Source organism: Hylobates moloch, unplaced genomic scaffold, assembly GCF_009828535.3.
Source record: "Hylobates moloch isolate HMO894 unplaced genomic scaffold, HMol_V3 SCAFFOLD_14, whole genome shotgun sequence".
In the NCBI taxonomy this organism is placed as follows: Eukaryota; Metazoa; Chordata; class Mammalia; order Primates; family Hylobatidae; genus Hylobates; species Hylobates moloch.
This window is the reverse complement of record NW_026652289.1, coordinates 72,437,544-72,461,558: the sequence shown is the minus strand read 5'-3', so window position 1 is coordinate 72,461,558 and position 24,015 is coordinate 72,437,544. Positions and strand designations below refer to the sequence as shown.

Below are 24,015 nucleotides of genomic sequence, written 5' to 3'. Positions count from 1 at the left end.
GGCCACCCTTTCCCCTTTCATAATGACCAGGTTGCCCAGTGCAAAAACACTGTTCTTAGCTATTAAATTGCGTTATTCAGAATAATCCTTTCCACGTTGAGTCTACGTGCCGGACTGGCTGCGAACATAAACTACTTTAGTCGCTTTAAATCTCAACACTTGTGGTCGCTGGGAGCAGAGCTTTTAGGCTGTAGCTCAGTCTTGTAATTCTGAGCTAGGAGTTTCAGCTACGGTGCCCCTCGGGCCTATCAGATGACAACCTTAACACCCTGGAGGCGTGGTTATCGTCCTGGGGCTCTGGGAAGTGCAGTTCCATGGGGGACCAGGCCTGATAATACCATAAAAAGCTTGGTTCTCTCAATTCTGAAGCCATGTTCCGTTGACCTTCCTCTAAAAGCGGTACCCGCAATTGTGCGGATCCCGTGGTTCACCAGTCCCAAGCCGTCTGCTTCCTGGGCCCTTTCATTGGCTCCGCCCCCGTAAACCTTGCTTGTCCACTCTGGAAGCGCTCTCCTGAATACAGGCCGCGCCCCTCGCGTCGGCTCCGCCCACCCAGCCCGGAGCTTGGCCCAGGCGGTAGTTCGCGTTTTGAGCCGATCGTGCCACCATAGCTCCTGCTGCTGCCCCTACCGCTGCCGCTACCGCGGCGGAGCTGAAATTGCCGAACGCGATGCCCCAGGGCGCTGGGAGCGGTGTGGCCCTCGCTCGCCGAGGCTGGTGAGGCTGGGCCCGAACGGGGGCGCTGACGAGTAGCAGGGGCCTCAGAGGCGGGTGAAAGATAAAGGTCCAGAGCCGCTGTGGAGGGGGGAGAGCGAGCTCTGGAGGATAGGGAGTGGGGGAGGGAGGCTCCCGTGGCAGAACGAGTTGTGGGCTACGGCGAGTCCTGCCGCGCCGAGTCCCCGCCGGCGCTAGCGCAGGTGTCCAGGCCTGCGGAAATCCCTGGTGGTCTCGGCGGACTCCTCCCTTGGACACTACAGTTGCCATGGGAACAGTTGGGCATTAACGGGAACCAGATCGTCCACGAGACCAACTAGGGCCCATCCCATCCATCTCGCCAGTTAAACGCCTCTGGCGGGCGTGGGCCTGGCATTTCTTCGTGGCTTAGGATCTTCCCCCCCTTTTTCGTGAGCCTTTCCTTCCGACGTAAGAAACTGTGCAGGACTAGAAGGTGGGGATGAGGGAAATGGTGAGAGCAATACCCAGAGGTAAACGCTGCAGACTTCGCTAGGCAGAAGGTAAGACACTGATACTAAGGTGGCTTCTGCCATCTCAGGTCAGTGAGAGGGCATACTGGGAAGCCCTGTGAAGTGGAAAGACAGTGCCGCTGTTGAGACAAGACCCAGGACTGGGCCGGGGACTGTCCCAAAGGGTTTCTCGTCATAATGGCTGTGGAAGGGTCAACCATTACCAGCCGGATCAAGAATCTGTTGAGATCTCCATCCATCAAACTGCGCAGGAGTAAGGCAGGAAACCGACGAGAGGACCTCAGCTCCAAGGTGAGTCCTGTTGGGATCCACCTCTTTCCAAACCCACCCTCTCCTGCTCCATGTTCCTCGTTAACCTTCCTGTTTCTTGGGAAAGATAACTAGAAGCTCTCGTTGACTCTAAAGGATCACATGTGATCTCTGCAGGCAATGATTTGGTTTTAGGTTGAAGGAAAAAGAGCAGCAGGGGTGGGCATGCTGAGATTCATCCATGAGAAGAGGTGAATAGTAGGAAGACCACCTGAGTTCAATTGTGGCCTCACTATACACTAAGCATGTGCTTGGGAAGCCAGTTGATATGCTATGACTCAGTTTCCCTCCTTGGGAGAGGACAGTAGGAACCCATACCTTGTGAAGGGCTAAGCTGTGACTAATGTAGCTGCAGGTGTTAATGTAACAGCTGGGGTTATGTAAGACTGTAGTGGCAGAAAGAAATATGCTAAAACACCTAGTCAGAGTTACTGGCTTGGTAATTGCTCTTGCCTACGGTCAAAACAAATTTTTTTTGTCTCTTCAAGAGGCTAACTGGAGCGTCTTGGCTTCTTAGGAATGATAACATGCAAGAAGCCAGATATCTGTCAGCAAAACAGTTCTGGATGGCCCTTGAGCATTGCTTATCTCATTCACTATATGCCAAGAGCCACATCCCACTCAGCTGCAGATGATCCTCAGAGGCAAAGTTCCTTTCCATCCCTTCACTTGTTTGGGTTTTGGTCCTTATGCTTTTTTCAACTAAATAAACCCCACAACTTTGGGAATCCAGAAGTAGACTACATTTATTTAATCCCTTGAGGGAATCCAGCGCTCTACTCCCACAGGATCAGATCAGATTTTGTGTCTTATTAGTAGCCTGTAAACACAATAGCCTTGTGAGGTACAAGGTTGTTACAGGGAGAGGCATTTGAGACCACAGCATTGTATTGCTTTGCCTGTATCTCTTCAGTGATGAGTAAATCCCATGAGGAATGATTTAGAATGCCACTGTACAAATGGCAGAGTTCTGGGAGGACTTAGTTCAGCCCTGTGTCCCTTAGCAGAACTTTGAGTAGATTTGGTAAGAAGGTGAACAGCTTTCCTGTATATTTCAGCAGAAGTTGTGTTGAATCACAGTTTGCTACGTGGTTTTGTGATGGTGGACATCTTGACCCTTCCAAGGTCTCTTATTCATCATTGTTTCTATTCTCCTGAGGCAGGCAAAGAAGCCTGAAATGTGGAAATTGTCTTAGATATGACTCTGTTTATTCTTAATACTGCAAGTGCTCTTATTCTTGGCTGGTAACTTGGCAGTGACCAGCACTGTTAGAGCAATCTTCTCCAATCTTTGGCCTCTTTTTCTGGCCAGGAATGGTATATGTAGTAGAAACGTATAATGAGAGTTTAGCATTCATTGTTAATTCTTACTGTAATTTTGGTCTGGAATCCAGAAAGTATAGTTGCCATTCTTTAAGACTTCCAATATCATCCATTATTAATGCATTTAACAAGTGTTTATTGAGTGCCTATTAAGTGTGCAATCAGTGATGGGTAAAACATTACCCTTGCCATCAAAGAGCTTATGGCTAGTCAGACACGTAAACAATTAAAACACGGTGTGGTAAGTGCTGCTGTAGAAGTATGTGTACATTGTTAATGGAAGCACAGGGGAGGCGACCTAAGTCAGTTCAGAGGAATTAGGAAAGGCTTCACAGGCCGGGCATGGTGGCTCACCCCTGTAATCCCAGCACTTTGGGAGGCCAAGGCGGATGGATCACTAGGTCGGGAGTTTGAAACCAGCCTGGTCAAGATGGTGAAACCTCATCTCTGCTAAAAATACAAAAATTAGCCGGGCATGGTGGTGCGCGCCTGTAATCCCACCTACTCGGGAGGCTGAGGCAGGAGAATCGCCTGAACCCGGGAGGCTGAGGTTGCAGTGAGCTGAGATCCTGCCAGTGCACTCTAGCCTGGGTAACAGAGCAAGACTCCGTCTCAAAAAAAAAAAAAAAAGGAAAGGCTTCACAGAGGAAGGGATGCTTGAACTGTGAGTCCTAAGGCAGGTGGAGAAGAGCTCTCCAGGAAAACAGTGGAAAAGGGGCATCCCTGGCAAGACCATTTACCATTCCCTGTTTAAAATAGGAATTCAGTGCTTCAGACTGCTTTAGATGGCTTTGTCTGTCCTGAAGCTGGGTATGAAAGAAATACTTAGCTGAAGTTGAATGACCCTTGAATGGTCTGGCAGCAAAATGACTGGTGCATATCTTTAGCACCCAAGAGGAGTAGCTGTCTTTGTGTGCCCAGGACCCTAGAGATGCCAGACTCCCCACACTCCTTAGTAAAAGGTCTCTACCTAAGATTATTCTAAAAGCCTGCCTTGTGATAACTCTAGTGTATTAAGCTCTGTGGACCAGGAGTATTAAGCTCTGTGAGTTGCTCTAATATGTGGTGGCTGTGAGTAATGATAACAGGAAATTTGTGATTCATGGATAGCTAATTCTCAAATAAAATTTGAAGACAAAAAGGTACATGCCCCTTTTGGGGGGCAAAGAAGGAAATGTCAGAAAGCCTTTATGCAGCTCTTACTTCAGATGGCCTCCTGCTTTGAATTATACTGTTCTTTCTATCTAAAGTAGCCTTCTCCTTTACACCAAATTGTACACTTATTTTTAGGTCCAATTCTGTATTTATCAGAGCCACAGGGCTTTCTGTGACTAGCCCCCCACCTTGAAACCAATATCTTATTGTTGTTTTATGTATGTCTTCATTTCCTAAGGATTGGGGTCATGCTCTTTATTTCCTTTACATCACACCGTTTAGGACAGTGTAAGATAGGCAGTAAGTACTAAAAAAAAAAAGAGACTAATTTAAAGATGTCAAATATAGTGCGGGATACACTTGGACATCCAGGTGAATAAAATAATCAGGAGGAATTTATGACCTCTTTAGAAGAGAGATCAAAACTAGGATTAATAAAATGGTGACAAAGAAGTAGAGATGCAGCCTAATTAGGTGTGAAGGACATAAGAGAGAAGAAGTCCACGTCTGCAGAAAGCAGTGCTCAGTAAAGGGTTCTTAATTCAGAAGAGACCTAGTTAAAAAGACAGCTAAAAGCTGGTGTGAGAGAGCCAGTGGAGGTGGAGATTTAAGTCATAGCAAAGAGTAGATGAGTGCTGAGATTTTTGTTAAGCTTTTTCACAGGGAGGGGAGTCTCTTCAGTGGAGTACATTGGAAAAGACTGATTTAAAGTTTTATGCTAAATCAGCTTAGTCTTGGTGAAGTGTGACTTGAAGTTATCAGTAAATACCCAAGTTCAAATCCTGTAGACTTGTCATTTCCTGCTCTCATCTCTAAGTTGGGCTGTGTTTTCCTTAAGAAGCAAATGTGTGTGTTCTTGATAGCTAACCCTCCTCCTCTGAAAGTTTCTGAAAGATTTTTATGTGGAGGGAGCTGGGCTTGTTTTCAAGGACAAAGGATAGAAATGGACCAAAGCCCAGCAGGCAAGATTTAAGTTAGGGTTACAAAAGGATTGTCTGTGCTGAAGGGTTGCTAGATTTTTTAAAAGTAACTGAAGGAGGTATTGAGATCGTCCTCCTCCTTAAGAGCCATTAACCTGATCTAGGTTATATTATTCCTTCTGGAAACAATGGGTAAGATGACTTTCTTCTTGTTGTGTTTTTTTAATTATAAATCTAATTTGTCTTTCTCTATTTGTTTCCCCAAGTTTTTCTTCCTGTATAGTTGTGTGGTGGTACTTCGAGCCTTTTAAGAAGTGACTCTAAGAAGAGTTTGGTTAGGTGGGTTTCATGAAGGAGAAAAAGTGGCAATAATCTAATTTCAGCTTTTGCTCAGTGTTTGAATGCATATATGATTTGGTATTGGGGAAACATACTCATTTTTTTCGAGATGGAGTCTTTCTCTGTCGCCCAGGCTGGAGTGCAGTGGCGTTAGCTCACTGCAACCTCCGCCTCCTGGGTTCAAGCGATTCTCCTGCCTCAGCCTCCTGAGTAGCTGGGATTACAGGCGCCCGCCACCACGCTGGGCTAATTTTTGTGTTTTTAGTAGAAACGGGATTTCACCATGTTGGTCAGGCTGGTCTCAAACTCCTGACCTCCTGATCTGCCTGCCTCAGCCTCCCAAAGTGCTGGGATTACAGGCACGAGCCACCACACCTGGCCAGTTATTTTTGTTTTTTGTAGAGACAGAGTCTCACTATGTTGCTCAGGCTGGTCTCAAACCCCTGGCCTCAAGGGATCCTCCTGCCACAGCCTCCCAAAGTGCTGGGATTACAGGCATGAGCCACCATGCCCAGCTCCTGCCTTTCTGAGTAGCTGGGACTAGTGGTGCTCGCCTCTGCGCCAGGCTCCAGTCATTTCTTAGTGTTCAATACACACGCTCTGAATTCTCCACATAGAATAGATGACTAAGAGTGGATGTCCCTGTGGCCAGCAGCTATGCCCCTTACCAGTCTTTGTGAATGACCTTCAAAGCTCTTGTTGAATTTTCTGTCTCTGAGGTCTCTTGAAATAAGGCTTGTGAAGTGTCTTGAGACCTCACAACAGGTGGTATACAATGAAAAATGTCAATGTTCTCCTAGTTTTGTTTCTTTGATCTCCATTTCATCCCTCCTTCCGGTGCCTGCAGCTGCCCTCAGCCTTCAAAGTGATTCTCACCGGAGAGAGAGGATGCTTCTCTCCCTGGACCCAACACCTCTTCCTTTACTGTCTAAAAATAGTCCAGCCTCTTCAGGCTCAGAGTTGTCTTTCAAAACCTCCTCTCACCTATTTGGCCTCACTCATTTCAGAGTGGAAGAGCACTGCTGCTGTCCAAGTTTTTCTCTCTTTCAGTTTGCAATTTAGGGCAGGCTCCCCTCTTGGATTTGAGTCAATGTCTTATTCCTGCTGGTATTTTGAATGTCTTCCGTTTGTCACCTGTGTATTTTCATTTCTTGACTAATGAAAAAACAGGTAGAAATGAGGCTTCGGCCTGACCTCTGTAACCTTCCCACCAACCCTCTGAGTCCGAAGTTGAGCTTGATGCTGTTATCATTGACCCTTTGTTTGGAGAAAACAGTCCAGGGTTTGAAATTGGGGCTATGTTTATTCAAACTAAGCTTCTCTGAGCACATGGTCTGTCCCACTCATCCTCAGAGTATCTGTTGGTTTTACTTCATGTTCAGACTGCAGTGTTGTTAAAGAAATAAAGCTACAGTGTTTTCAGAAGGATTTGTTATATTATACTTCACATTCCCACTGCTCCAGGCTAAGCCTCTCCTCTGGGCTCCATTGTTTAATGTAGGACAAAGCCAGGTTTTCTGGCAGCTTCCTTTTCATAGCAATTCTCAGTAAAGGTATAGAATGAGACCTGCCCACCTTCTTGGATGTTTATTACCCCATTTGTGGATTTTACTTTAACTTCTGTTACCTTAAGAAAAAAAAAAAAGTTGGTGAGGAAGCCAAGAAATAAAAGTGAGTATGATAGCCAGACTGGGTAGTGTGGATTTTTAGCGTTGGTATTTTTGAATGTCCAGATTTTCCAAATCCCTTTCAACAGTTGTAGCAGCAGGTCCAGTGCTTCTTCATTGGTCACATTATTTCCTGTGGTTTTGAAGGACACTTAACAGAAGAATGAGTTTACAGTATGGATAGCTCCTCCTAGATTTCTAGGGAGTAAATTCCCCCCTCTCATTTTGTCACAATGTTTGCAATGCTTTTTTTTTGCTTTTTTTTTCCTTTTTTCTTTTTTGAGACAGAGTCTCGCTCTGTCGCCTAGGCTGAAGTGCAGTGGCACGATCTCGGCTCACTGCAACCTCCACCTCCTGGGTTCAAGTGATTGTCTTGCCTCAGCCTCCCGAGTAGCTGGGATTACAGGCATGTGCCACCATGCCTGGCTACTTTTTGTTTTTTTAGTAGAGACAGGATTTCAACATGTTGGCCAGGCTGGTCTCGAACTCCTGACCTCAAGTGATCTGCCTGCCTTGGCCTCCAAAAATGTGCAATGCTTTTTTTGGTTGCTTCCCTATTTGGTAAAACAATCCCGTGGGTTTTTGTTTTTTTTTTTCTTGCTGGGATTTTAAAGTTTATATGCCTTATCTCTCCTCCTAAAACTGAAATGAAGCTAAAGATATTTTCCTTTCCCTGCTATGCCGGGCACAGTGGTGCACACCTATAGCCCCAGCATCTTAGGAGGCTGAGGCAGGATGATCGCTCGAGCCCAGGAGTTTGAGGCTGCAGTGAGCTATGATGGCACCACTGTATTCCAGCCTGGGCAACAGAGTGAGACCCTGTCTTAAAAACAAACAAAGACTGCCCCTCTGTTTATAATTGAGATTTTAATTTACTTGAAGATCTTAGAACAACGCTTTGTGAAACCATATGGCTGAATTTTTTTTTCCACTTTGTCAAATGTTCTTTTGGAGAAATCCTGAGAAGAAAGTTTCTTTGGTGGTTCAGGATTTGAGCGTTGCTCCTTATTTATCACAGTTCTCATCAGCCTTTGAGACCCATCTTCCTTTAGTGGCTCTTCTCATCCTTTCTTCATAAGTTTGGCTGATGCTCTTACAGGTGCTAGCACTTAAGAAAACAAGACTTTAAAAAATTATGAAATACAGGCCAGGCGCAGTGGCTCATGCCTGTAATCCTAGCACTTTGGGAGGCCGAGGCGGGTGGATCACGAGGTCAGGAGATGGGAGACCATCCTGGCTAACACAGTGAAACCCCGTCTCTACTAAAAATACAAAAAATTAGCTGGGCATGGTGGCTGGCGCCTGTAGTCCCAGCTACTCGAGAGGCTGAGGCAGGAGAATGGCGTGAACCCTGGACGCGGAGTTTGCAGTGAGCTGAGATCGCGCCACTGCACTCCAGCCTGGGAGATAGCGAGGCTCCATCTCAAAAAAAAAAAAAAAAAATTATGAAATACAACAGACATTAAGAGAGTGTACAAATATAATATTTTATTATAAATAATGATAAATGATTTCCCTGTGTAACCACCACCCAAGTGAAAAAATAGAACAATAGTAAGGTATTGGCAGTTTCTGAGGGACGTGATGCGAATGGTGTCATCAGGGTGGGTGAGGTTGTACTAGGCACTGTGCTGTCATCAGGGTGGTGAAGATGTACTAGGCACTGTGCTAAGCATTTTACATATACTATCTTATTCAAGTTTTACAGAAGTCTACCATAAATACTATTACCACCCCATTTTGTAGTTAAGAAAACTAATGATAAGAGAGGTCAGGTGAGTAGCTGGTAGTTACATAGCCAGTGAGTGGCTAAGCAAGAATTCAAATAGAGGCTTTCTGAACTCCAGGGCCCACACTTAATCTTTATTCTGCATTCCTCCCAGGGAGCCTTCATGTGCACAGCATGGCACTGACTGCAGAAGTGTGCCTTGTATTGCCATAGCCAAGGGGCACATCATGCACTCAGCTTAGAAAAAGGGACAGTTCCCAAAGAGGGGGGGGAAAAAAAGGGACAGTTCCTTAAAAAAAAAAATACTTTCTCCCCAACATTCCTTATAAAAGCCAATTTAATGAATTTCTCAGACTATTATTTTTGATCCATCACTCAGTAACCCTTGTCCATCGACATCCTTACTCCTCTTCTCACCTCCAGCTCCAGATTTCCTGAACTTTTGTTTCTGCTTCTTGTTCTTGTTAGAAACTGCAACCTTGGTTCTGTGGGTATGTGAATGTCAGGTTGGCAGGGTGCAGCTGTGTGGTTCCAGAAGACCAGAAGCCACAAGCAGTTGCTGCTTCTCTCTTGGGATTGGTTGGGGAGTGAAGGGCAGACTGACGGATGCCTTGGTTGTTTTTGTGTGTGGGTATCACGGGGCTTCAAACTGTTGTGCTCTTGGTTGGCTGGTTGATTTTGTAGCTCATGCTCTTGAGGTGCTCCTTCAGGTCTGTCCCTCTTTTCCTCTGAATTCCACCTCTTTGTTACCTCTGTTAGCATACAACTGACCTTGTTTTTGAAGCTGTGGAGAGTAGCTGGTGGAAATACCTCCTCCAGTTGGGAAAAAATGGACTTAAAATGTCCCATGTCCAGGCTGACCTGGATAATGACAGTTGGTTGATGAGTTAATTTGAACATGAGCAGAAATGAGGTCACTTGCCTGCCTGACTCCATGTGGGCCATGCTGGCTCCAGGTTGCAAAGTTCTTCGAGCAAGTGCCTTGTCTTGCCTAATCTCGAATGTCTATTCTTTTTATTTCTTATCTCAAATAGGCATTGTGATAACATTGTAAGTGCAAAAGTATGAGGTCTAAAGGCCTCTGCTTCCCTGCACTCCCTCAGTTTGTCCTGAGCAGAGGGAGCCTAAGCCAGAGGGATTGGATGGAGAAGAGCCCACAGGCAGTTTGCAGTTGTGGGCGCGTAGCTGGGAGCATGCTCAGAAACTGATTCTTGGCCGTGCGCCGTGGCTCATGCCTGTAATCCCAGCATTTTGGGAGGCCGAGGCGGGTGGATCACAAGATCAGGAGATCGAGACCATCCTGGCTAACATGGTGAAACCCCGTCTCTACTAAAAACACAAAAAATTAGCTGGGCGTGGTCACAGGCGCCTGTAGTCGCAGCTACTTGGGAGGCTGAGGCAGGAGAATGGCGTGAACCTGGGAGGCAGAGCTTGCAGTGGGCCGAGATCGTGCCACTGCACTCCAGCCTGGGCAACAGAGCGAAACTCCGTCTCAAAAAAAAGAAACTCTGATTCTTGCACCTCTATGCTACTGCTTTGGAGAAAAGCAAGCAGCTGCTTGTCAGGACCAAACTTGTAACATGCAGGCCTACCTCCATTACCCTGACATTCATTGGTTGGCTTCTGTTTGAGAGGGCACAGTATCTTTGTATGCCATGATTATTTTCATATGACATGATAACCTGCTGCTGACTTTTCTCAACATGTCCTTTCTGCTTATGATGCTCTTTCCCCAGGCTGCTTTGGGTTCTCTTGTGAGGCCCCTACAGCAGCTGTCACTGAGATACTGCCTCATAACAAACCTAGAACTGGCTAGTGAACAGAGCTTCTCAAGAGTTAATATGAGCTGGATGCAGTGGCTTGGGCCTGTAACCCCAGCTACTTTGGAGGCTGAGGCAGGAGGATCACTTGAGGCCAGGAGTTCAAGACGGGCCTGGGCAACATAGCAAGATCCCATCTCTAAAAGCTTTTTTAAAAAAATTAGCTGGGCTGGGCGTGGTGGCTCACACCTGTAATTCCAGCACTTTGGGAGGCCGAGGTGGGTGGATCACAAGGTCAAGAGACCTAGACCATCCTGGCCAACGTGCCGAAACCCCGTCTCTACCAAAAGTACAAAAATTAGCTGGGCGTGGTGGTGCGCATCTGTAGTGCCAGCTACTCGGGAGGCTGAGGCAGAAGAATTGCTTGAATCCGCAAGGCAGAGGTTGCAGTGAGCCGAGATCGCGCCACTGCACTCCAGCCTGGCAACAGAGTGAGACTCCATCTCAAAAAAAAAAAAAAAAAAAAAAAAATTAGATGGGACTTTGGGAGGCCAAGGCAAGCAGATCACTTGAGTCCCAGAGTTCGAGACCAGCCTGGGCAACATGGCAAAACCCTGTCTGTTAAAAAAAAAAAAAAAATTAGCTGGGCATGGTTGTGCATGTCTGTAGTCCCAGCTACTTAGGAGGCATGAGGTGGGAGAATTGCTTGAGGCTAGGAGTTCTAGGTTGCAGCGAGCTATAGACTCCCTCCCGGGGCCATTGTGAGATTTAGATGAGATTTAATGAATTTGAAAGCACATTGTAAGTTTTAAATAACTTTACAGCTATAAGGGGTTGCTAATACTATCAGTGTCTGAGATATCTAGAATACCACGGAATTTTCTTCTAATTTGTTAGCAAGATTTTATTCCTTCAAGCTTCCATTTGTGAGAGGTCCTTTTTTGTAGGCTCATCCTTTTCTGTTCCAACATTTTTAATCAGCCTTTCTGCATGGCTTTTTATTGTGAACTATCTTCAGTACCTTTTTCTTGCCAATATTCTAACTTATATCAACAATACTGATCCAAGGGAAGGCTTAGCAGAAATTCTTTTTGATACTAACTTCTGTGTAATTTATTTCAGGACTATGACTATGATTTTGGGGGGAATTTTTAAAAAACTTCAAACCAGTGAACTCCAGGAGTAGAGGGGAGTCCTAATTTTTTCTTTATCTGTTTAGAAACCACCGGGGTGATGAGCATGCTTTTTAACAGCAAAAGCTTCTCTAGATATAGAAATAATTTTTTTCTTTTGGGTCTGATTTATATTGACAAATAATTTGAGAAATGAATTAGCCTTTTGTCCGACTAAGAATTTACAGGCTTAGTGAAAATGTCTTAATTTTATAACCCGTGATTTAAGTTTCTAATGTTGTGACCAGAGTGAAATAATCTATTAAAAATTTTTTTTTTGCTTAAAAAGATAAAGATACATGAAGATGTGAAGATATAGGTGCAATCATACCCTTACACTACTGGTGAAAACATACATTAATCCAACTTTCTTAGAGGACAATTTGGTAATATCTATTAGAAAATTTTGCATATTCATACCTTTTGATTCAGCAGTTATAATTCTGGCATCTTATTCTGTGCAAACACTCATACTGCACAAAGGTGTATCTAATTGAATTTTTTGGTGTTATTCATAAGAGTGAAATTTTGAAGTAATCCAGGTACCTATGAGTAGGGGATTGGTGTACATCAATAAGATGAAATTCCTTGTACCTGCCAGCAAGAATGAGGTTAACCTATATATACTGATGTGGAAGAGTATACAAGGTATCTTGAGTGGGGGAAAAAAGCAAATTGTATAATACTTTTTTATGTTAATGATTATGTTTTTGTTAAAACATATATATATATGTTAGTATATGCATACTAAAAAGTGAGGCTATAAATACCAAACTTGTTAATATTGGTTATCTCAGGGAGGGATAGTAGATTATGATGGACTTTCACTGTCTACATTATATATTTCTGTAATGTTTAAATTTTTCACAAAGAGCCTGCATTATTTTTGTAAGTAGAAAAAAAATAAAGATGGAAGTCTCTCCAATTTAAACATGTGTATTCCATATGTAAATCTGACGTGTTTAAAATTTAAAATCTGTATGCTCATTTTATTAAAGCAGTTATGCACAAATGCTATTGAAAAATATATCTGGTATAGCCGGGCGTGGTGGCTCACACCTGTAATCCCAGCACTTTGGGAGGCCAAGGTGGGTGGATCACAAGGTCAGGAGATAGAGACCATCGTGGCTAACACAGTGAAACCCCGTCTCTACTAAAAATACAAAAAAATTAGCCGGGCGTGGTGGTGGGTGCCTGTAGTCCCAGCTACTCAGGAGGCTGAGGCAAGAGAATGACATGAACCCGGGAGGCAGAGCTTGCAGTGAGCCGAGATTGCGCCACTGCACTCCAGCCTGGGTGACAGAGCCAGACTCTGTCTAAAAATATATATATATACATATATCTGGTGTAATAAGCTTTTTTTGTTTTTTAAAGAAGTAATAGGACATAAAAATATTTTCTTGAAGATTAATGAGTAGCTTGTTGAATTTGAGACAATTCATTTCCTTTTTTCTTTGAGATTGAGTCTTGCTCTGTCACCCAGGCTGGAGTGCAGTGGCAGTATCTCCGCTCAGTACAACCTCTGCCTCCCAAGTTCAAGCGATTCCCCTGCCTCAGCCTCCCGAGTAGCTAGGATTACAGGCAAAATCCTGACCTCAAGTGATCCATCTGCCTAGGCCTCTCAAAGTAGATTTTTTTTTCCTGTTGTGATTACAGGTATGAGCCACTGTGCCCGGCCAGTTTCTAATATCTTCAAAAATATCTCCTTGGTTAGCTTTGATAAATAAAATATTTTTTGATACTTTTTGAAGTACATGTGCTTTCTGAAAAGATTTGATACAACTAATACAGAAAAGCATAAAGAAGAAGAAAAATTATCCATAATTCCAACACCTAGAGATAACACTGTTCTGATTATCAAGGGCATTTAAAGCTCTTTTTGATCAACATAGTCGCTTTTATTTTATTTTATTTATGTTTGGGTGTGGGGGGCAGGGATGGAGTCTCGCTTTATTGCCCAGGCTAGAGTGCAGTGGCGTTATCTCGGCTCACTGCAACCTCTGCCTCCCAAGTTCAAGCAATTCTCCTGCCTCCACCTCCCGAGTAGCTGGGACTACAGGCACCTGCCACCATGCCCAGCTAATTTTTGTATTTTTAGTAGAGATGGGTTTTTACCGTGTTGGCCAGAATGGTCTTGAACCCCTGACCTCGTGATCCACCCGCCTCAGCCTCCCAAAGTGCTGGGATTAAAGGCATGAACCACCACACCTGGCTGCGAACACATTCTTTAATTATAACTTAGGTCACATTTGTGAAGAGCCATGCCATGCATGTCTTTACTAAAGTCAGGGATAAGAGTGTTCTGTTTGTAATCATGTATGGCACATGGATTATGTTATTCAGGCATTCGTCTGTCTTTCTGGAAAGGCATCAGAATCTTACTTCCTGCCGCGGCTTCTAGGGCTGGCATTGATACATAGTTGGAGAATTCCCTAGGAGGTAAAAAAACTTACTAAATAAGATTAACCAAAGAGTATTCATAAAGATTTTAAGTTTTTTATTTTAATTAATTAATTAATTTTTTTCCCAAGATGGAGTCTTGCTCTGTTGCCCAGGCTGGAGTGCAGTGGCACTATCTCGGCTCACTGCAACCTGTGCCTCCCAGGTTCAAGCAATTCTTTTGCCTCAGCCTCCCAAATAGCTGAGATTACAGGCATGTGCCACCATGCCTGGCTAATTTTTGTATTCTTATTAGAGATGGGGTTTCACCATGTTGGCTAGGCTTGTCTTGAACTTTTGACCTCCTGATCTACCCGCCTCGGCCTTCCAGAGTGCTGGGATTACAGGTGTCAGCCACTGTGCCCGGCCATGATTTTAAGTTTTTTAAAAATGTTTTTGAGTATTTAAAAAATTGATTCAACAAATATATATTAAACACTGTGCCCTGTGCTATAAGCATACAGTTATATGAGATACAACCTCTGCCCTCCAGGAGTGTATAGATTGGTAGGAGAGATAAGACAAATCCATAAAGAATAGAAGTTCTTTACAAGGTTCTAAGCAGTGCATGCCATGTGAAGGACGCGAATTAAGTGCTGCTATAAGAGTACGGAGGAGGAAGGAATCATTTCTGGCCAGGTGATCACAGAAAGAATCAGAAGGGATGTGACATTTGAGCTGGTCCTCGAAGTAAAGGTAGGATTTCAGTATAGGGTAGTGGAAGGGAAGGTTAGAAGAAGCATATGAGCTATAAAGCCCGAGGCTCCTTTCCAGAAAAATGAATAGTCCAGATTGACAAATGCACATGATTCATATAGGTGAGTAGTAGGAAATAGAATTATGAGAAGGGCAGAGTTCATTAATGCTAGGCTGAAACATTTATATTTTATTTAGTTGACAGGAAGGAGTGACTGAAAAAGTTTTTGGGCAGGGGAGAAACATGGATCAAAGCTATGCTGTGGAAAAACTACACACTGATGGGTTGGAGGAGGGGAGGAAAGAGTCTATAGTAAGGAAATTGATTAGAAACCCATTGCTATATCCAGGAATGTGTTGAAGGCCTAAACTGGGGTGTTGGCATGAAGTGAGCATTTTGTAAAGAATAGGTTGAGGAAACCTTCCTTCTTCCCTGGAGAGTTTCATGGCATAAGTTGTGTGATTGTAGGGGCACTGAGAGCCCTCCACACTCCCCTTTTTGTTCCAGGAGACACATTCACTTTGCACACTTAGTCTAGATAAGGAACAGTTAATATTCTCCCTGGTTACAAAATAGAAAAGCAAGAGTTTAAGAAAATTCAGGTGTGTAGAGGAATTAGATCCTTTTGATGACCAGATTTTTAGCTCATAAAGCTTTGTGTGTGGTTCTGGTTTTGCTGTAGTACTGTAGAGAGGACTGACTTTAGAGGAAAAAAAAAAAATCTACAACCTCCACCCCCACCCCAATTCTGCATGCTTACATTGAGGTAACTCCTTTTCTTGCCTTTCTGATAACTGTGGAAGAGAAAGAGAGGGCAGAAGGGCTGTACCAGGCACTGTAAAAGCTGTTAAATCTGCTCTCTGGACTTGGGCACGTACTGATGACTGCACTATTAATATAACTGGGTCCTTCATTCCCTCTCCCTCTAGTCTGATGCCTTCCTTACCTCTTCCTCCATCTGCATACGAAATCAGCTTCTCCTGCTTCTGACCCTGCAATGCCAGTTGGCTTGGAAATGGGTGACCGCTGTCTATATTTGGCTATAGCATGGGCAAGCTCTGACCACATGGGATACTCTGGCGTTAGGAAGACCCTCCCTCTTTCTTGCAACCATCTCAGTGAGGAGAGGTCAGAACCCATTTTTTAGACCCATTTTAGCTACTGATAAGTTCTGCTAAATTTTTTTGTTAATGTTAAAGATAGCATGAAAGGTCTCTATTGTCTGTCTGTCTTGTGGCCCTCTGCCTTCTATCTTGGCTCTCAGACCTGTCCCTGGTGCCTGCACAAAGGCATAGTGACTTCCCTGTGTGCTGTTTCAGAAACTGTAGCATTCTGATGGTGCTAGAGAATTTGAACTCACCTCAAAGCACCATGGTTTCTGGAACCAGACAGCCCCAGGTCTAAATCCTGGTTCTTCCACTCACTACTTACTCTTTCATGTGTAAAATGGAGATAATACTAGTCCTTCATGAAGTTGTCAAGAGTATTAAATGAGATGATCTGTGTGAAGTGCTTAGAACAGTTATTGGCACAAAGTATACCTTCAGTAAATGGCAGCTGTAGATCCTCTCTCTGCCCCAGACCTTTTGTACCCCCGGTGTGTTCTTGTAAAAAAATACTTGGAACACTGGGACTGACCCAAGAGAGGCTAAAATTTGGAAATAGAAGGGCAAATGCCTTAATTTAGTAGTTCCCAATCTGGTAATCATTAGAACCACCTGGAGAGCTTTAATATGCAGATTCTCAAACCCTACTCCTTATCTTTTCATTCAGAATCTTACAGTCAGGGAAAGTGGATAGGGTGGGGATAGAGTAGGGACTGTTGTTACAGGAAAAAAACCTTAAGTTCTTTGGGTACTTTGTTGACTGGCCAGGTTTGGGAACTTTTGTTACAGTCTCCTTGTCCCCAGGGGCTGTGGCTAGAGGCTTTGTCAGGTTACCCTTTCCAAGCAGTGGCAAATGCACCTTCCTTAGAAACTAAGGCTGTTTTAATCTTAGTCTGGAGAATTGACTCAGCTCCAACTAATTCTAAACTGTTAAGCAGGATACCCTTTTTTTGTTTGTCACATTGGAAGTTATTTGTTTCTGGGAGTCTTTGTGGTATAGATGGAACTCGAAATCAGCCAAACTGGGTAGATACCAGGAGCAGAGACTAGACCCTTGGTCTGCTCTTTCTGCGACTGGCCATTGTGCCCCTGCCTACCTCTGACCAGATGGCACTTTGAACTTTGAAGCAACAGGAATGAGTTAGCCTGGGCATGATACCTGCCCTTGCTCCCCACTCCCAGGTCTGGTCACTGGGTCTCTGCCCTGCTGTCTAAGTCTCTGCACAAAGCCTCCTGGCCTTGGCTTCTTCTGTGGCTTTTTCGTAAGTGGCAGTTCTCAGAATCTGGTAGAGAATCTGCTTTGTGAGATTAGAGTGTAGTGTGTGGGCAAGAGACAAATATAGTTCTTAACCTGCAGGAAGAGGGGGGAAGGCGAAGAGTGCTCTGCCTTGGACAGGTCTCAGACATGCTTTTTTATAGAAATACCAAGTCCATGGTTTGGCTGGAATGACTTACAACTCAGGTATTTATAACTTGAATTGAGTGGGATTGAGAAGTGGGGGAAGGGAAAAGGGGAAAGAAAGTAGCTGGTGGCAACAAAACATAGCAACAAAAACAGATCGTTTTCCTCACAGTTGCTGGGGTTTCCTTACCAGTATGAGGTCAGCCAAATCGTAGGGGACCCTGGCCTTTTGTGACTCTGGTCTCTTAGTTCTCTATCTCAAGGGAGCAGCCACTCCCGTGCCATTGCAGACTCCCTGTAGTGGTCCCTCACACTAAAAGGGAAAGCATTTCCTGCCAACTTCTGCTGTGGGTCCAAGCAGGAAGCCCTTCCTAACAGTGCCACTGTCTTGGCTCCACTTGGACTCGCTTCCATTGGCTAGTGCCTGTCCTCTAGCTCGTGGACTGATCAGATCCGGGGACTTGAGAGAGCAGAAAAGCTTCGAAGGCCCTGCCCAGTGTCTAGGATTGTATGTTTAGGGCTCTGGGACCACTTGGGACCTTATACTGTGCCACCTCTGTTGAGGATGGCTCTGGATTCTGGAGAGTTCTGTCCTTGCCTCCTTCATTTCTTTCAGCACTCACTATTAATCACCCCTCCCTTCTGGGAGCTTTCCACTTCACTGGCTTCCTGGTTCTCCTCCTCTCTTTCTCACTGCCTGTACCTCATCTTCTCCATGCTCTAAAAATAGGTGTTCCCTGAGGTTGGGAGTTTGAGACCAGCCTGACCAACATGGAGGAACCCCGTCTCTACTAAAAATATAAAATTAGCCAGGCGTGGTGGCGCATGCCTGTAATCCCAGCTACTTGGGAGGCTGAGGCAGGAGAATCACTTGAACCCGGGAGGTGGAGGTTGCTGTCAGCCGAGACTGTGCCATTGCAGTCTAGCCTGGGCAACAAGAGTAAAACTCCATCTCAAAAAAAAAAAAAAAAAAAAAAAAAATAGACTGCAATCTGCAGGCTGGAAACTGCTGTTCCATCTAGTATGAATGAGCAGTCCTGTCTCTTGACTCTACGCCACCTGTTTTTTCCATCTACTTTAATGAGAGCCAGAAGAGCACTTAAACACGTGGCTTTATTCTTTCTTTCTCTCCTGGGAATAGGTTAGTATGAAGTTACCCCTTTATCTTATTAAAGCGAGAGATGATTTTGCTGGCCCTCTTTCTCTCGGGAGGATACGATAGTGCTCTGCCTAGTTCCTACTGGGAGTGGTGGGTATTCAAGCCCTCCCTCGCATTATACTTGTAGTAACTCTGCCTCCAGTAGCCTTGCTTCAGGGGAAAGATGACACCTCTGTCAGGTTGGTATACACTTTCTTCCATCTCAACACTGTCCAACTGCCAAAGCAAAAGCTGGGTCACAGCTTGGGTATTCTCCGTGCTTCGAGGCTGCATTCTGGGTGTGGAGGAGCTCACTGTAGAGAACCAAGTGGGTCCTTTCTTCTTCCTTCTGAGTTTCCACTTGTGCATGAAGCAGTGTTCCTAGAGCTGTAGATGGATGGGTCAGGGTGCCAGCTGCCTGCAGCGGTTGTGTCCCAAGTCACTGCCCAGACACAGTTGCCTGGACTGGTGTGTCTTCTGGGCTGTATTTCATCGGCATTTGGGCCTTGAAGGTTTGGAGCTGAAGTTCCTGTCAGAACTTTGGGCTGCATCCCAGACTTTATGGACAGTTATTTTCTCACAGGGCCTCTTTCCTACCTCACTTTCTTCAAGCGATCCTTGAGGCCAGAACTCTCTCACGTGTGGGCTTGCTTCCTCATGTGGAAAGATGCAGTAGTATTTAGAGGGGTAGGTCATTGGTTCTCAGAGTGTGGTCTGAGAAGCCTGGAGTCCCCAAAGCCCCTTTAGGGGGTCCATGATGTCCTGTTTCCTACTACATATCCAAATGAGGCTAGGTTTTCTTCGCATACTTCCACTAGATAACGTCAGAACAGATTGAATGCAGTTGCAGATATGAGAAACCAGCTCCCTTCTGTTAAGCCAGATATGAAAAAAATTTGCAAAAATGTAAAACAGTGCCATTCTTCTCACTAATTATTTTTGTTTTGGAAAATAAAGTTATATTTAATAAGAATGTTAATATGTGGGCCAGGCGCAGTCGCTCACGCCTGTAATCCCAGCACTTTGGGAGGCCGAGATGGGCGGATCATGAGGTCAGGAGATCGAGACCATACTGGCTAACATGGTGAAACCCTGTCTCTACTAAAAATACAAAAAATTAGCCAGACGTGGTGGCATGCGCTCGTAGTCCCAGCTACCCGGGAGGCTGAGGCAGGAGAATAGTGTGAGCTTGCAGTGAGGCGAGATTGTGCCACTGCACTCCAGCCTGGGTTACACAGTGAGACTCCGTCTCAAAAAAAAAAAAAAAAAAAAAAAAAGAATGTTAATATGTAATGGGTTTATTGTTATTTCTAAATGATTTAGTAAATATTTTTAATGTTTCCGATTGTGATTTCAAATATAGTAAATATGGATAGATATAACCTACATAAACAGAAGCTCTCTGTTGTCCTTGATAAGCTCTAAGACTGTGAAGAGGTCCCAAGACCAAAAAGTTTGAGAATCTCTGGGCTAGGTCCTGCTTGATAACAAACCACCTCAAAAATCCCCCTGGCTTAAGCAACAGTTTATTTCTTGCTCATGCTATGTATTCAGTGAAGGTCAGCAAGGGGACCCAGGCCAAGGGGCCCATCTCATCACCTGCTGCTGTGCATAGCAGTCAGAAAGAGGAGTACTCACGATGGTGGTTCTGTGACATATCAAAGAATTATACAAATATGTAGCTGCATAAGGATAGACATGAGAAACTTAAATACAAACACAGATTTTTGGCAGGCCACGGTGGCTCACTCCTGTAATCAGCACTTTGGGAGGCCAAGGTGGGTGGATTGCTTGAGGTCAGGAGTTCAAGACCAACCTGGGCAACATAGTGAAACCTCATCTCCCCACTAAAAATACAAAAATTAGCCAAACACGGTGGCGGGTGCCTGTAATCCTAGCTACTTGGGAGGCTGAGGCAGGAGAATCACTTGAACCCTGGAGGCGGAGATTGCAGTGAGCTGAGATCGCAGTGAGCTGAGATCACCCCACTGCACTTCAGCCTGGGTGACAGAGCAAGACTTGTCTCAAAACAACAACAACAAAAAACCAGATTTTTGAGTTCTTCATACCCTTTCCCTCCACATTGCCAGGTCAGTGAGTGTCAACGAAATGGCTTGAGGCTAGAGAGAGAAGTGGGGATGTGAGTTATGGAAGGATGTTGCTCATAAGGTCCTGAGCCCCACACCACATCTTCCACTATATTTTTTCTCTCTTTTTAATATTTGCTATGCAATATTTAAGACATACAATAAAGACGTGGAATAATAGGCAATGTGTGCCTACCATCAGCTTAAGAAACAAAATGTTACCTGTACCATTAAGTACCCTTTCTGCTTGTCCTCGGCTGGTCATTGCGTTTCTGTCACAACCAGTTTTAGATACTTTGTGGAGAACAACTTTATTGGCCTGAAATACCCCAGTTTTCCTGGGCTTTCACTGTTTCTGAAGCCTGTGTAAGGCGTTCATTTATTCCTTAAATATGTATCAAGTGCCCATTGTATGCCAGAGACTTTAAAGTGCTGGGAATACATCCATGGGGGACAGCAACCTAGGTCCTGTCCTCAAAGAGCTCACATTCGGATGGGACAGACAGGCAGTAAGTACATGGACAGAGATATAATCAATGTTGGGTTGCTACCTGCCTCTGTGAGCTGTGAAGAAAAGGCTGGGTGGCTGGGCGTGATGGCTCATGCCTGTGATCCCAGCACTTTGGGAGGCCGAGGCGGGCAGATCACTTGAGGTTGGGGGTTCAAGACCAGCCTGGTCAATATGGTGAAACCCTGTCTCTACCAAAAATACAAAAATTAGCCGGGCATGATGGCGGGCACCTGTAATCCCAGCTACCTGGGAGGCTGAGGCAGGATAATTGCTTTAACCTGGGAGGCAGAGGTTGCAGTGAGCCGAGATGGTACCACTGCACCCCAGCCTGGGTGACGAGTGAAACCCTTTCTCAAAAAAAAAAAAAAAAAAAAAAAAAAAACACAGAAAAAAAGAAAAAGAAAAACTAAGGCTGGGTAAGTTGGGTGTAAGATTATGGCAGTAAAGCTAGTCTGGAAGGCTCTCTCTGAGGAAGAGACCTTTGAGCAAAGACTTTAGGAAATTAGCTTTGTGCATAGCTGAGAGAAGAACTTTTTAGTCCAAGGAATGGCATATGCGAAGGACCTGAGGCTACAATTGGCTTAAGTTGCTTAAAGTTGGTAAGGTGGCTGGGGTGGAGTGAGTGAGTGAATGAAGGGGAGGGTGTAGGAAATGAGGTCAGAGAGGTAGGTAGCCAGAGGCCTGATGATTTAGGGCCTTGTAGGCCTGGGTAGAGTATTTGGATTTGAACTTATGGGAGATGGGAAGCCATTTGGAGGGTTTGGGGCAAAATGATGACATGATCTCATTTATATTATATTTTATTTTTATTTTTATTTATTTATTTACTTATTTATTTTTGAGACAGAGTCTCGCTCTGTCGCCCAGGCTGGAGTGCAGTGGTGCAATCTCGGTTAACTGCAAGCTCCGCCTCCCGGGTTCACACCATTGTCCTGCCTCAGCCTCCCCAGCAGCTGGGACTACAGGTGCACGCCGTCACGCCCGGCTAATTTTTTTTGTATTTTTAGTAGAGACAGGGTTTCACCCTGTTAGCCAGGATGGTCTCGATCTCCTGACCTCGTGATCCACCCGTCTTGGCCTCCCAAAGTGCTGGGATTACAGGCGTGAGCCACTGCACCCGGCCTCTCATTTATATTTTAAAAGAATCCCTGTGACCTACCATGTGAGAGAAAAGACTATAGGGGGTAAGGCCTGAAGCAGGGAGAGCATATGGGTGTTACAGTCCAAGTGAGAGATAATAGTAACTTGAACTAAGTGGCATGCTGGTAAATAGTTACAGGCTCTCTGAGAGGGGAAAAAACTGTGATTTGGAAAATTTGTGAGCCTTTGCTGATTTCCATGGTGTAAGTCGTCCTGCGGTGGTGATTTCAGGGCCACTTGTGTGCTAGCACCGAATGTGGGAAAAGTTGTGCCCAGTCAGCATTCTTGAGTTGGTGCAAGCCAGCCCCAGCACACCACCGATTGAACTTGAATGCATTGAACCTGGGGCGTGTTTGCAGGGGATGTTCAAATTTGTCTCCATCTTCTAGGGCAGGTGGAAGCTCTACCACCTTCTTGGACAGGAGACGAGGAAGAAGGTTATCAGAGGGAGAGTCAGTTTATGAAGTCCATCATGTTGAAGCCTTGCAAAATAAGCCTAGATGTTGGAGGCCTTGCAGGAACTCTGGACTCTTAGATCCTTTGAAAGTGGAGCTCAACACAAAACCTCCCTGCAAACAGGAAGCTGGTTTGAGTTAAGAACATAAAATAAAAACCAGCTGATGCCCCTGAATGTTTTCCCCTGCTCCTCCCCTTCCACAGAGCCAAAGGAAACTGCTTTTTCCCCCCCTTGGATAGCTGCTTAGAAAGCCAGAAAAAGCCAAAAACATAAATCCTTTGAAAATAAGCCAAGTTTTGAGCCCAGGCAAACTCCTGCCTGTGGGGTTTTCCTAGTGCAGAAGTATGTTCCACTGCTGAGAGTCCTAGGAGGAAAATGACTAAGGAACACAAAGGTGCCGGTGATCAGAGCCTGTCTCCCAGGCCTGGCAGAAAGAGATGGTCCGTAGCAGGGTTTCCCAAACTAGAGCTTCCATCCCATTTGTAGGTCATGAAATCAGTAAAGTGGGCCATGACCAGAATTATTTTTTAATGAAATGGAATATAATCGAAAATAGAGTATATTGTACTCTAGGATTAACAATAGTATATTGTTTTGTGAAACTTTCAGTTTTATGCATATGCACACATGTCTCTATATACTGGGTCATGATATAAAATGTGTTCCTTACTGTGGGTCATGGCCAAAAAACTTTGATAAACACTGGTCTTCAGAGTGTTAGTAGCCCACGTCTCCTTCTTGCTTTAGAGAATTAATTCTCTTTGGAATTGGATCATCTACCCACAAAACACCTACCCAAATTCCTGTTAGAAAGAAGATCAGCTGAGAACCAACTGACTTGGTGTAATTCTTTGGGACCAACACTGAAGCATGAGGGACGGAAGGGATCAATGCAAATTGGAATCCAAAGGGTTTACCTTTAATCAGATTACCAGGAGAAAATAAGAGTTGAGCAGCCCTTTAGCTCACTACACTTGATTTTGTGGCCTCTCCCAGCTGTGTGGGTAATGCCAGCCTGAGGCCCTTCTCTTTCCTGTCTGCAGAAGGCGGTGGGTGTGGCAGGAATGTCCCTAAATATCCCCTCCTCTGGGAGAGTTGAAGGTTCAGTGCCAGGATGACGTGGTGACTGAAACTGAGTATCCCCCAGACTTCCCCAGGATGATTTTGTTGCTCTCCAGTCAGTAATAGGTGACTAGGTCCCAGTGGTTCATTAAGCTGAGAAAAAGTAGAGGAGGCATAAGTTAGGGGAACCTATCAAGAATGTATAGAGAAGGCCAAAGTTACTTTATTCCACACTAGGTTTAGTGCCTCAGATCGGCGCAAGGGTAATTGGCAAGTTTGGTGCTTGCCAGGTGGCTGTGGGTTGCTGCTCTGTATTGAAACCACATCTACCAGTGAGCAGACACATGTTAGAATTCCTCATCTGCATCCCCAAGATACACAGATACCCTTGGGGACC

The 24,015-nt window shown here is 44.8% G+C and overlaps 1 protein-coding gene across 3 annotated transcripts in view; it reads left to right on the top strand.

Annotated features, from left to right (window-relative positions):
• Positions 1-610: 610 nt before the first annotated feature.
• MAPKBP1 (mitogen-activated protein kinase binding protein 1) overlaps positions 611-24,015 on the top strand; it is a 51,166-nt gene continuing 27,761 nt past the window's right edge. For all 3 annotated transcript variants that reach the window (XM_032175314.2, XM_058427471.1, XM_032175313.2), the window contains exons 1-2: positions 611-717; positions 1,274-1,496. In XM_032175314.2, the coding sequence (XP_032031205.1) occupies positions 1,383-1,496 (114 nt within the window). In that variant the 5' untranslated portion in view covers positions 611-717; positions 1,274-1,382. The remainder of the gene's footprint in view (positions 718-1,273; positions 1,497-24,015) is intronic.